Source organism: Petaurus breviceps, unplaced genomic scaffold (assembly GCF_028583685.1).
Source record: "Petaurus breviceps papuanus isolate PSGF00001 unplaced genomic scaffold, PetGlider_PUasm1.0 99, whole genome shotgun sequence".
Lineage (NCBI taxonomy): Eukaryota > Metazoa > Chordata > Mammalia > Diprotodontia > Petauridae > Petaurus > Petaurus breviceps.
Window position 1 is genome coordinate 9,486,695 of NW_027187465.1, and position 14,412 is coordinate 9,501,106.

Below are 14,412 nucleotides of genomic sequence, written 5' to 3' on the forward strand. Positions count from 1 at the left end.
ATGTTCTATAAGAGCTGATCCCTTTCATGTGTAACATCCAAACCTTCAAAGAGCCTTCGGACAGAGGAGAAAGGGTGATAGACAGACAGAGGGATAGAGGGACAGCCAAAGAGCCTGGGAGACCTGAGATCATGTCTATATACTGGCTGGTTATGTGAATCACATGGCAATAGAGGATGGAAGCCATGTGCTTGGAAGTCAGAAAATAGGTTCTAGTCCTGGCCCACTGCTAAGGGCATATCCCATTCCTTCTGTGGGCCTCAGTTTCTCTATCTGTACCACTAAAGGGATTAGTCCTCTAAATGGAGTCCATTAAGGTATTCTTAGGGATGGAACCGTAAGTCCTGGGGGGTGGGGTGGGGTATGAACCTATCATCCAGAGTGGGACCCAGCACTCTGACACTCCATGGACACAGACCCCACTGTCCAAGCCCTCTGTGTCTTGGATGTGCATGTCCTGTTCTGAATCTAACAAGATTATGGATTTGGAACTGGAATAGCCAGAGGTTTCATTTACTCAAACTCCCTCATTTCATGATTTGGCAAGGTCTCCAATGACACGTCTCAGGGATCTGGGATGGGCAGCATGCCACTTAACGTTTCATTAATGACTTGGTCAAAGGCAGAGACAACACGCTCATCAAATTTCCAGCGATTCCAAATTAGGAGGGATAGCTAATACACAAAAGGGCACAGTGGATATCCCGAAAGCACGTGGCTAAAAATAATAACATGATGTTCAACAGAGATAAATGTAAAGTCTTACACTTGGGTTCAGAAAAAAAAAACACATTTCATTAACAGAGGATTGGAGAGGCATGGTTAGGTTTATATGAAAATGATCTGGGGGTCTTAGTGGACTGCAAGCTAGAATTGAGTCAGCAGGGTGACATGGCTGCCAGAGAAACTACCCTGATCTTGGACTGCCCTCTGAAAGACATAGCTTCCAGGAATAAGGAAGTGAGCATCCCTTCGGACTCTGCTCCCCACCCCTTAAGCTCTTCTGGAAAATGCACTCAGTTCTCTGATAAGCTGGAATATAGCCAGAATGATCAAGGTCCTTGAATCCATGCCATACAAAGAACTACAGATGTTTGGCCTGAAGAGAAGACTAAGGACGGTCAGGAGAGCTGGCTACAAGTACCTCCAAGGCGAGTAAGACTTGATCAGTCTAGCCCCAGGTCAGAGGAGCAGGAGCATTAAGAATGGGAAAAAGGACAGAGGTAGTCTGGTAGCTATGTTGAGCTTGTGGGCCACTAAGACCTCCAGATAGTTTTGAGACAGACTTCTTTCTAACCTTCCTGGTCAGGAGAAATTCCCCTGACCATAAGTGGATCTCAGCAGCTAGTGGGCTTTCCTAGGAAGAAGCTATATGATCACCGGTCTGGGAGAAGTGAAATAGTTCACTTGCTGTCACACAGGGGATGAGCATCAGAACAGAAATATGAATGGAAGGCCTCTGATCACAAACCGCGTGTGCTTGGCTCATTCTGCCACAGCCTGGCTCCTGTAATCAAACTGTACTTCCTGTCAAGAGATAAAGGCTGGCTGGAAACATCCCATCCCATGACCTGGCTTCTCACACAGCTCTCCAACCTGGCAGGGAAGTTCTGCTGTAGACATTTCCAGGAACAAGGGAAGGTCAGCCTGCCTGCCTTGCAAGACTCGACAAGGTCAGTGGCGATCCACAAAGAGTTTGGGGAGACACAAGGGAAGACACAAGGGAAGGTTTTTTTTATAGCTCAACAAAATCTCCCATGGAACAAACCAACTCCCTGACTGTCCTGGATAAGGACCAGATGAGGACAAGGACCAAGGGGGCCTAAGTAGGTAGGTTTAGACCTATCTCACAGAGAAGGATACTGAGGCCCTGAAAGGTGAGCTGATTCACCCAGAGCCAGTTTTCGAACCCGGGTCTCCTACCTCTAAGTCTCCTCTCTAAGTGGTTTTTTGGTGCATGCTCCTTTAAAGCCTAACCCCTCCCCCCATCTGAAATCTGAAGCATCTTAGGAGCGGGGAGGGTCTCACTATTCTGCACCGTGCCTGGCCTGGGGTCCTGCCCACAGTGGGCACCAAGAATCTGTCAAATAGCTGAATAAGGAACCCCCTTCCAGGGGTGAATTTGAACATCTCTTCCAATTAATTCCACAATAGGTCACACTGGCTCAGAAAGCAAAAGAAAACAAAGCCTTCAAGCAGCTTATACTCTAATGGAGGGATACACCATCCCCATAAATAGCCATAATGCAAAGGAGGGATGTCCTAAAAGACACAAGGGAAGAGAGAGATGGGGGCAGCATGGTGATGCAGGGCACCAGAAAGGACAGGTGAGAGGAAAAGCCAGGGTATATGGCTGGCGAGGGACAAAGCTAGGCTCAGAAACCCTCGAGTCAGGGTACTTTTCCAGCTGGGGGAGTGGGAGGAAGGGGAAAGAAGGAGATGCAGAGGAGGAGGAGAGATGAAGGGCAGGGAGAGGCCCTGGGTCAAACTCATCACAGCAAGGGGATGGCAGAAGCAGCCATCAGCACTGGGGAGGGGGGGGCGTCTCAATACTACACTGAGGCTGGGAGGAAATGGGATATCTGTACCTTTTCAATAACGTGATTTCCCCCAAAGCGAGTTACAAACTCAGCCGGAGAGGCGACTGTGAAGTCCCGATGAAGGTCCAATTTCTTCTGTTCTCGTCCCCTTTTCACCAAGTGCAGTCCTGACATGCTAGGCCTGGAGATGAAAGATGAATAAAGGAGTCAGCGGAAATCTGGAGGCCTCGGCTCCCCAAAACACATGGGGCAATGCCTGGGGGCTCAAGCATTGAATGACTCAGAGAGGCTGCCCTGAGGAAGCCACCCAGGGCCATCAGAGCTGTGGGAGCTGGAAGGAACCTTGGCCATCTGGGCCAAGCCTCTCATTCTACAAGGCGAGAAAAGAGGCCTGGGAGGGAAAGCCACTTGTCCAAAGTCCTGCGGTGAGTGAACAGCAGAGGAAGACTGAGAACCCAGCTCCACCAGCTCCCAACCTAAAGGTCTTCCCACTGTCCCAGCGATGGCCCTTCCACACCCAAGGCTGAAAGGCTGTGGGGCACTGCCCAAACAGCTTAAGAGGCACACTGCCAGGGGAGTCTGGCTCTTTCTGTCTCCTTTCTCCTTTCCCTCTCTCCCCCTTCTCCCTCTCTCCTCTCTCTGTCTCTGTCCCTCTCTCTCCTAAACTAAAAAGACAGGTGAGCATGTTCTCTCTCACTCCTTCCCTCTCTCTCTTCTCCCTTTCTCTGTCTCTCTTCATTATCTCTCTCCCTGTCTCTCTTTTCTAGACTAAAAGTACAAATAACAAGCTCTCTCATCTCTCTCTCCTCTCCTCTCCTGTCCTCTCCTCTTTTCTCTTTTTCTCTCTCTGTCTCTGTCTCTCCTCTCTCCTCCCTCTCCCTCCTCTTTTCTTTCTTTCTTTCTCTCTTTTCTCTCTCCCCCACAAGGGTATTGATGCAATGTTGGGATTTAGGGCTCATATACTCAAGCTACAGGGAGTCCCAGCCCCTACTGGTGTGGGGCTGAGTTCATGGAGAAGAGCGCCATGTCCTCCAGCACCTTAGGAAGATGGGGCCTTCACCATGGGAGGGAAGGGTGTCCAGTTAAAGTTTGGTTTAGTTAAATGAAAAGTGGATTCATGTTGTCCCAGGTAGGATCCCAAAGCCCCAAGGAAGCAGACGTCTCCTAACTCTCCCTTAAAACAAGAGGAATAGAAAACCAGCCTTTTCCAATCACACAGTCCAACAGAATGGTAGGAAGCTGAGAGTCAGGAGCCCAGGGTCTGAAGCTCACAGGAGTTCCTGGCTGTACCATGAGCTTACTGTGTTCATCTTTGGGTAACTCATTTTTCTGTCCTGTCCAAGAATGGCACTGAACGAGCATCAGAGTCAACCAGTATAGGGGTCTCATGGGAGAGAGGAGGAGACTGACTTGCCCAGGCAGCCAGCTCCTGTTTTCCTTCCAAGGTGCCCTCCATCCTTCCACGTCCTCCACTGAGACCTACATGTTTTTTGGGATGTCTTCCAGGATGTGGATTTTCAGCCTGGGAGGTTGGTCCTGATTTCAAATAAGTGCTGCTTTTTACCAAGATTTTTCTTGGACTGGACCAAAAGAGCAAGTTTCTAGAGCTTTCCATGTTGTTAAAATAATTTTTCCTCCTAAATATGCAGATTCAATATTGCTCTAAATGACGAGTAAATCATATCTCCATTGAAAACCGATAATAAAAAGTCCAAATAATGGACTAAAAGTCACAGCAAGTCTAAACCTGGCGGGGGGGGGGATCTTCTGATCATAGTATATCATTAGAAGGGACCCCGGGTTCATGATCTAGATATAAAGGTTGATACTGTAAGCAGTCTGCTAAAACAAGGAATACTTTACCCATCAGACTTGTGGAGAGGAAATGACTTTATGACGAAAGAGGAATTAGAGAACATTATAAAATGTAAAATGGATAATTTTGACTACATGAAATTGAAAAGTTTCTGTACAAATAAAGCCAATGTAACCAAGATTAAGAGGGAGGTGGGAAATTGGGAAAGAATCTTTACAACCTATGTCTCTGACAAAGGACTCATCTCTAAAATATACAGAGAATTGAGTCAAATTTATAAGAATACAAGTCATTCCCCAATTGATAAATGGTCAAAGGATATGAACAGGCAGTTTTCAGAGAAAGAAATTAAAGCTATCTATAAGCACATGAAGAAATGCTCTAATTCACTATTGATTAGAAAAATGCAAATCAAAACAACTCTGAGGTACCCACATCTCACCAGTCAGATTGGCTAAGATGACAAAACAGGAAAATGACAAATGCTGGAGAGGATGTGGGCAAACTGGAACACTAATGCATTGTTGGTGGAGTTGTGAACTGATCCAGCCTGTCTGGAGGGCAATCTGGAATTATGCCCAAAGGGCTATAAATTCTTTCATACCCTTTGATCCAGCAATACCACTCCTAGGGTTATATCCCAAAGAGATCATAGAAATGGGAGAAAGACCCATATGTACAAAAATATTTATAGCAGCTCTTTTTGTTGTGGCAAAGAACTGGAAATTAAGGGGTTGCCCATCAATTGGGGAATGGCTGAACAAGTTGTGGTATATGCATGTTATGGAATACTATTGTGCTATAAGAAACAGGGAGCAGGCAGTCTTCATATTTACCTGGAGAGGCTTAAAAGAACTGATGCTGAGTGAGAAGAGTAGTACCAGGAGAAATTTGTACACGATTACAGACACAATGTATGTGTGATGCCCAACTTTGATAGACTGGACTCTTCTCAACAATGCAGGGATATAAGTCAATCCCAAAAGATGCATGATGGAGAGAAAAACGTGCATCCAGAGAAAGAACTAGAAAGAACTAAATTTATATCCAGGTGGAAGCAAAATACCTGATCTTTTTCGTTCTCTTATTTGATTTTATGTCCTCTTTACCATTTTTCATTCCAGCTGGTACAATCCGTCCTTATAACCTGACCATTGTATAATGTGAAAGTATTTACAGATCCTATACTTGATTATAAGCCGCCATGGGGGAAGGGGAGGGAGGGGGACAAAATGTGAAATTCAAGGAATTGTGGAATTGAATCCTGTAAACTAAAAGGAAACAAATTAATAAATTAAAGAATTAATAAAAAAAATTAAAAAAAAGAAGGGACCCCAAAGAACATTGAGCCAGCCCAGAAGGGAGAAGTCCTACAGCTACTTAGTCACAAAATAAGGATTTGAACCTGGGTCCTCAGACTCCAAATCCAACATTTGTTCCAACTACATCCTGCTGTCTCTCATAACCATGGCAGCTTAAAAGAAAACAGTCCCAGGGTGGCTAGGTGGCATAGTGAATAGACACCAGCCCCAGAGTCAGGAGGAACTGAGCTCAAATCCAGCCTCAGACAATGTAATGGGAATGCAAATTTGGAAGATCTTCCCTGCCCCTAGGCTAAAGTGCACCTGAAGCCTGGGGTGGGAGGCTTGTTTTTCAGTAGATACTTTTTGATTGGCCAGTGGGTCAATAAAGTTGTTACATTCTCTGAGCCAGGAGAAGGCTATATAAGCCCTGATGTGAGGCTTTGTTTTGGAGGCTCACATTGAGAAGTGTTCTGTGATTTGATCTGTATTCTGGGAAGCCGTTGTCCAGGGCCCCCCCGGCTTTGAAAAACCCAGATGTTGAAACCCAGATGTTGACTGGGTATGGATGTAATGGTTGGACAGTTTGGAAATCTGTCTACTTGATCTGTTTCTGTCTTGATAATTCTGCCTGTATACTTTGAAGTTCGGGGTGCTGACCTTTTTCCCCTGAACAAGGTAAATGATATATGTCTGACTGATTAAAAAGTAAGCTTGTTAACCCATTTTGAGTTGCTTTCCTTCATCAAAGCAGATCCAAGAACCTGTATAGGCAGCAAACCCTGAGGACGTGCTTGGGGTGCTTGCCGCTACAGACAATTAACACTTACTAACCATGTGACCTTGGGCAAGTCACTTAACCCCAAACTGCCCTGCCTTCCCCCTTCCAAAAAGCAAAAAAAAAAAAAACAACAACAACAAAACCCAGTCCCATGAAAAACACATTTTGAGCTTTTAAAATCCTTAGCATAACAAGCTTTCTATGGTTCCTTAGGTTTACAAAGCACATTCTCTACAGCAACCCTATAAAACAGGGAGAGAGCACAAGGATTATTGTGCCTATTTTAAAGACGGGGAAACTGAGGCCCATCCAGATGAAGTCACCTACCCGCTTCACCTCTAGTGAATACTGGAGCCATTGGGAAGGCTCTGCAACCAATGTCATTCTAAGAATACAGAGATTAAGCCATGGGAGAAAGCAGGAAATGATGAATCTGACCTGGTGGGGATGAGAACAGAGCTCTGAAATCTGAGCACTTGTCAGGTCTCAAGAAAGAATCTTGGGGCAGCTGTGGTGCAGTGGAGTCCTGGAGCTGGGAGGACCCAAGTTCAATGATAGCCTCAGATACTTACTAGCTGTGTGACACTGGGAGGGAGGAAAGGAAGGAAGGAAGGAAAGGAGGGAAGGAAGGAGGGAAGGAAGGAAGGGAGGGAGGAAGGAAGGAAGAAAGAAAGGAAGAAAGAGAGGGAATAAGGAAGAGAGAAGGGAAGAAAGAGAGAAAGAGAGAAAGAAAGAAAGAGAGGGATAGAGGAAGAAAAGAAAGAAAGAGAGGGAGGAAGAAAGAAAGAAAGAAAGAAAGAAAGAGAGGGAGGGAGGAAGAAAGAGAGAGGAAGGAAGGAAGAGAGAAAGAGAGAAAGAAAGAGAGAAAGGAAGAAAGAAAGGAAGGAAGGAAGGAAGGAAGGAAGGAAGGAAGGAAGGAAGGAAGGAAGGAAGGAAGAGAAAGAGAGAGAGAGGAAGGAAGGAAGGAGGGAGGGAGGGAGAGCAGAACGTCCAGATGAGTTTGTAATTCATAACAAACATGGTGGCTGCTTTCAGGTGACCTTGGGGCCTCTCTTCACAGGTGACAGGTGAAGGGCATGCTGGGCCCTGTCTGCCAACAGCTGTCCCATCTTCCTTGAGCATCAGAGCCCTGCTTTCTGGCACCCTTTCAGGATCAGTAGTGAGTTTTCCATCATGCTGAGGCAGGTCGCTGTAGGAGCACTGGACTGGGTCTGGAGTTGGGTTCGAGCCAGTTCTACTGCCTTCTGAAAGGGTCTATAATTTTAACCTCCTTTGAGTCTACAATTTCCTCTGAGAAATGGGAACAATCACCTTTGTCAAGCTTTGTCAGACCGGGCAGTGCTATAGAAACAAGGGCCTTGGTTACCATTCGTAGGCATGCTGTCGAGAGGTCAAGGGTTTGCAACATCCTGGGCAGAGGCATCCTTTCCATTCACATGCTGCAGGCCATAACTCCCCTCCACCTCCTAACAGACTGTCTGGGGCCAAAAAGTGCTGTCATCTTTGTGGTGCCTGGGAAGACTCAGAGCCCGTCCCTAGGCCCACATCTGACTGAAGCTGTTCCGACAGAACACAGGCTTCCTGAGTGCAGCGACGGCTTCACGTGTGTTTCTAGCACCGTGCTTAGCACAGATGTTTATTGGTTGACTGACTAACTTCCAGCTAGATAGGAAAAATCAAAGCTTGCTCTCTGATGGTATGGTCTGTGGAAACTGTGGCATGGCATCAGAAGAGAATGTCAGGACGATAAATGGTCCCACCTCAGGTGAAAACTTTGCCCAGTCTAGCTTAGCACCCAGGGCCCCAAGGGTCCTGGCAAAGACTTCCAATGATCCTGTCCTGACAGCAAGCCTCACACATGACTGACTGCCTCCAACAGCTGAGTCCTTCAAAACACATTGCCTAACCTCCCTACGGCGTGTGTGGGGTGGGGGTGGGGGGGGGCAATTCCTATTTCAAGCCCGAGACGAGCAGTTATTTTTATCTGTTTTTAATCTAAAGTAGAGTAGGAGAGCCAAGTGGGGCAATAGTGAAACTATCAGAATCACAGGATGGCGGGAGTAGAAAGGGCCTCAGAACCCAGAACCATGGGGGTCAGAGCCTGACAGCTCCTACAAACACAGAACTGTGGGTGTCAGAGCCAGAAGGGGTCTAAAAGACCCTCTAACCCAGACTGGCTTCAGTCTGGATGGAGACTACAGCTCAGAAGGTGGTTTGTGCTGCGGTCTGGTGAGAAGGGAGTGGAGCCTGGGTCACTTTGGGAAAGAGTTTTCACTGAAGTAAGCCACAGGTCACACTCTGACCCCAAGGAAGGGCTTCCTATGCTACTGAGAAATCAGGGTGCAGAGCCACATAAGGGGCAAAGGAGAGGAGCTGCCCTTACCCATCGTATGCATGGCTCCCTTCTCTGTGAAAATGAGGGATTTGTGTCTGGAGCCCCATCCACCTCTAATATTCTAGTATTCCAAGTAAGGCCCTGCAGGAAATCTGGAAAGACAGCTGATAGAACCAGCCCTATCCCACCATCCCTGTGGCAGTGACATTGACACAGAAAAGCTGGAGCCTGGAGGGGGCACTGGGCATGCTAGGCATGGACTGGGAACCGGGAATCTCCCCCATGGGAGAACAAAAGTCAGCCCATGTGCCTGAGCCAAGGCTAAAGTGGCCTTCTCTCTTCTCCCACCAGCAGAGAGGTGGGAAAGTCAGAAGCAGAAGGAAGAATTCATTGTCACTCATGGCTAATGGGTTGATTTGACTCTGTCTTATGGATGGATGGATGGATAGATAGATGGATGGATGGATGGATGGATGGAAAGATAGATGGATGGATGGAAAGATAGATAGATGGATGGATGGAAAGATAGATAGATGGATGGATGGAAAGATAGATAGATAGATGGATGGATGGATGGATGGACAGATAGATAGACGGATAGATAGATAAATAGATAGAGATGGATGGATGGATATATAGATGGATATACAAATCAATATATTCAACAATACATTGATTACATATAGTCAGATTAATATATATTAAACAAATATATATACACATATTAAACAAAAGAAAGGATCATTGAAAAGTGATAATGAAAAAAAAAGCAGATAAAACTTTGAATTCTAAGATTTAGAAGTAGAAGGTACTTTAAGAGGCCACTGAGTTCAAGACCCTGTTTTATAGATGAGGAAACTAAGGCTAAGAAATTTACCCCAAATCTCATGACCAAGATGGTCATGTAGTAAGTATCTGGTAGAAGAAGATTCGCACTCAGGTCTCCAAGATGCCAAGTCTAGAATTCCATCCCCAGGTCCCCTGGCTGCCTTTGAAAATTCCCAGACCCAAGAGAAAACTGTTACAATGGAGGGGAAGATCAGGAAGGTGAAAGGAAATGAGTCAACCTTACTCTCATTGAATTTGGCTTAAGGAAGGAACAACATACACACTCAGTTGAGCATCTTACTCTACAGGAAAGCGGGGGGGAGGGGATGAGAGGGGGGATGGTTGAGGGGAGGGAAGATGGGGGGGAGGGTAGTTAGAAGCAAACACTTTTAAAAAGGGACAGGGTCAAAGGAGAAAAAAGAATATGTCGGGGGTGGGATAGGATGGAGGGAAATATAGTTAGTCTTTCACAATATAACTACCATGGAAATGTTTTGCGTAACTACACATGTACAGCCTATATTGAATTACATGTCCTTTCAGTGGAGATGGATGAGGAGGGAAGAAGGGAGAGAATCTGGAAATCAAAGTATTAAAAACAAATGTTAAAAAAAATTTGTTTTTTACATGCACCTGGGAAATAAGATATACAGGCACTGAGGTATAGAAATCCATCTTGCCTGCTGGAAAGTTAGGAGGGTGAAGGGGGAGGATATAAGAGAGAGCAGATTGGGGAAAGAGGTTTCCTGTAGGATCGCTACTTTGGGGTGGGGAGTAGGGGAAAGACGGGGAGAAAATTTGTAACTCAAAATCTTGTGGAAATAAATGTTGAAAAATAAAAATAAATTTAAAAAAAATTCCCAGACCATGGTTCCTCCCATTCATTCTAATTCTTCTATACAATATGACTAATGTGAAAATACGCTTAATAAGAATGTCTGTGTAGAGCCTATATTGAACTGCAAGCCGTCTTGGGGAGGGGGGAAGGGAGGGAAGTAAAGAAAATTTAAAACTTAAGGAATAAATGTTGAAAACTAAAAATAAATAAATTTTTAAAATAAAATAAAAATAAATAAAGATTCCCAGATCTCACTACAGAGTCACAGAGGGAAACTGGGAGGAACAAAATGTCAGGGCCAGAAGTGACACTAGAGATCCTTACTTTGTTTCTTAAATCGCCACCTCTCTCATTTTATAAAAGAGGAAAGCAAGGCCCAAGGTCACATACCTGACAGGGGCAAAACTGGGATTCAAACACAGGTGTTCTGCCTCCTAGGCCAGACCTCTGGCCCTGGGGCAGGCCACTGCTCTCTGCTGCCAAGATCACCTTGGCCACAGCCAACACCCAGCCTTGGATTACAAGCAGTGAGTGGTCTGAGGGGCAAACAGATGGGGAATTAGTGGATGGGTTGTGTCTGGGCCTATATGATGTATCCTGGGACAAGCTCTCTCCCTCTGTTTTTCATCTGTAAAAATGGAATAATAGGGGCAACCAGGTGGTGCAGTGAATAGAGCACCGGCCCTGGAGTCAGGAGGAGGACCTGAGTTCAAATCTGGCCTCTGACACTTGACACACTTACTAGCTGTGTGACCTTGGGCAAGTCACTTAAACCACTTTGCCTTTTTTGCCTTGCCCTCCCCCCTGAAAAAAAATGGAATAATAATGTACCTTTCAGAGACTACTTTGGGAACATAAAATATATCCAATTAAGTCCCTTCAAAGAATGCCTGCCTGCCTCTCCTCTTGGCCTGAATCTTAAGTCATTCTTCTGTGACCAGGTCAAGGCCTGATTCCTTCAGGAAGCCCTCCCAGACTACATCAGCCCAGACTGAGCTCACCTCCCTCTGACAGTCGGTGAGACATGGTTTGATAAGGAATTCTCTTAAATATATTCATTTATTAGATTATTATATAATACAATATTAAATTTATTATATCATGAATACTAAGCTCTTCTACCTCTGACAGTTTTACTGCCTGTAACACCTGGCTTGATAAAGAATTCTCTTACATAGATTAACTTACTAAATACTACAAAATTAAATTTATTATATCATTAATACTGAGCTCACCTATCTCTGGCAATCTTGCCATCTGTAACAAATGGCTTGATAAGGAATTCTCTCAAATATATTAATTTATTATATTATCATATATTAAATTTATTATATCTTATTAATACTAAGCTCTCCTACCTCTTACAGTCCTATGACCTGATAAGGAATTCTCTTAAATATATTAATTTATTATATTATATGGTATTCAATAGGTTACTTATTACAAGTATTAATATTGAGCTCTCCTACCTCTAACAGACTTACTCTCTGTGACAACCCATCTTGATAAGGAATTCTCCTAAATGGGTTAATTTCCAAGCTGGCAGCAGGGTTTCTCTCAGATACTTCTCCCTGATTCCCCAGAGCACTGACTCCAAGGAATTCCCCAAAGCCAGGTCCCCCAACATGCCTGGTACAGTCACTGTCATTGTCAGCCCAGAGCTGATTCTTCATGGGTGCTAGCAGAATGGTCCCCCTGTGCCCATCTGCCCCTGCCATCACCTTCTGGATACATCCCTACTCCTGCCACTGCCACCTTTGGTGTGTCCTTCCTGGGTATAGCAAGCATTAGACTTCTCGAGAGCCTCTCACCCGGAGAAAAGTCACTAGGACCCTATGAATTTAACTTCCTCGATGCAGCAGAAACCTAACCCCCCCAAAGAATCTATTCAAAAATCCTGGGTGTTGGTAAGGTGCCCCAAGAAGACGACTTAGGGGGTTGCAATCTATAGACCAAATCCCTAGGGATCCAAAGAACAAACCCTCCCCAGGAGAAAAGAGAGAGCTGGGGAAAATCAGGAGCAAAGAAGACAGTAAAACCTGCTTCCATAATGAAACCCTGCCTCACTCTTTTTAGAACATGACTTTCTTATGCATTATTTTAGAGAAGAAACAATGCTGCGCCCACACAGCTTTTTCCAGAGAGCCCCTGCTAACTAATGTCCCATGGAACACCAGGTTCTGGGGAGCACACTTTGGGAAACATTGCGCTGGGCATTGATGTCAAAGCCCCCTTCCAGCACTCAGACTGAGGAAAATGCAAGTACTAAGCAACATGTCAAGGAGGAAGTTGAATCATTTATGAAATTAAGAGCTGTTTTAATTTCATAAGCCAAGGACAAAAAATAGCTTGAACTGAGATCCGGCCGGTCTAGAAACTCAAGGGTGACAAGTGGGTCCCCTCAACTAGCTACACTCCTATTTGCAGATAATACCCTCCTAAAGTAAACCCCGAATCTGCCCACGGAAGACCTCAGAGTCTCCCACGAACCTCAGGGTGGCATGGAGGTGACCCCAAAGGCCTGGTCCCAAAGCTTCTTGGCTGTGCTGGGCTGGGGATGGGGCTGCTGATGGAGTGCCCACAGCCAACCAAGGAGGTCAGCGGTGCCTGACCTCTAAGTGATGAAGGCTGGGGCCACCCCTAGCCATAAAGAGACAACATAACCAGTTCAAGTCCCATTTTTACCCACTGTTTCCTAACAACAGGGGAATGTCCCATGCAGTTTTTCAAGCTGGGTTTGTGTCCAGCCGGGTTCTGTCCTCAGGGTGGTTGGTCGGTCCACTTACTTCAAAGTCTGCACTCTCTCCACAAAACCCCCCAAGGAGTCACATCTCCTGGCCAGTCCCACGCAGGGATGCACCAGGGCAAAGGTCAGCCCCCCACCTCCCTCCCAGGGCAGGGTCATTTCTGGATGCTGCCTGCTCCTGCAGCCCTGGACTAGGGGGTGCCCGCACAGGCAGGCATAGGGCCTGGGCAGGGGGTCCGGGGCTGGTACTAGGGCAGCCCGGGGTCTGCCCTAACTGGAAAAGGCAGAAGCCAACGTGGAGGAGTAATGAACCATCTGTCTCACTTACTTGCCTCGGGAGCCCAGGAAACATCTCTTGCACTTTGCAGGGCTCATGCCTACGCTAGTCCTGCTGTCACTGGGAGCGGCTCCCCGTGCTCCCAGCACAGCCATCGGCACCCAGGCTGATGCCCCGACCCCAGGGAGGAGGGATGGGAAGCAGCAAACCGGCGCCTGCGGCCCCGGCTTCAACAACATCCAAAGGAAAGGGACACTCCCCTTCAAAAGTCCATTACTCGCCTGCCAGGGGAAACTGTCTCCTCCTCCTCCTCCTCCTCCTCTTCCTCTCATCTCTCCAGGCACCAAAATCTACTGAGACTTGAGCCGGCCTCCCCTGCCATTCTGAAACAGGACCTGCCTCTAAGTTTCCAGGGCAAGGCTCCACGGTCCTCCATTTCTTTCTGCTCCCCTCCCCCCCACCCCAGCTCCTTCCCATTCCGGAGGCAGCCGGCGAGGGGCTCATTAGCAGCCCCAAGTGGTGCCCGATAGAAATTCTCCGGACATGACCTGGGGCCAACCGAAAGCAGCCCCAACTCTGGTGAACCGAGCCTCCCCGCGTCCCCGAAAAGCCTGGCTCCTAAAAAGTGACCAGAGGAAACTGAAAATAAGTTGGGGGCGAGGGGCCAGAGGAGCCAGAGGAACCCAAGGGAGGGGGCTGCTGGCCAAGAACAGACACATCGGCATGACCTCCCTGAGGAAGGGCCAGACTAAGCAGGGACCCCTCCACTGGGGAACATCTCCCCCAGCACCTAGCACCCAGGAAGCATCTGAGAAATGCTGGCCAAATGGGCAATGTCTAACTCAAAGGTCACTGGAGCAAGTATCATTACCCCTATTTTACAGAGAAGGAAACTGAGGCAAAGGTTCAGGGAGGTGATGTGAACCAGGGTTGCTTTAGTCACGTCCCAC

At 46.6% G+C, this 14,412-nt stretch overlaps 2 protein-coding genes across 2 annotated transcripts in view; one reads left to right on the forward strand and one right to left on the reverse strand.

Moving 5' to 3' along the window:
- Nucleotides 1-14,412, forward strand: part of CORO1C (coronin 1C) — a 544,511-nt gene that overhangs the window by 89,734 nt on the left and 440,365 nt on the right. The gene's annotated exons all lie outside the window — the stretch shown is intronic.
- Nucleotides 1-14,412, reverse strand: part of ACACB (acetyl-CoA carboxylase beta) — a 120,869-nt gene that overhangs the window by 79,693 nt on the left and 26,764 nt on the right. The window contains exon 3 of the mRNA XM_069081877.1: nucleotides 2,589-2,721. Within this exon, the coding sequence (XP_068937978.1) occupies nucleotides 2,589-2,721 (133 nt within the window). The remainder of the gene's footprint in view (nucleotides 1-2,588; nucleotides 2,722-14,412) is intronic.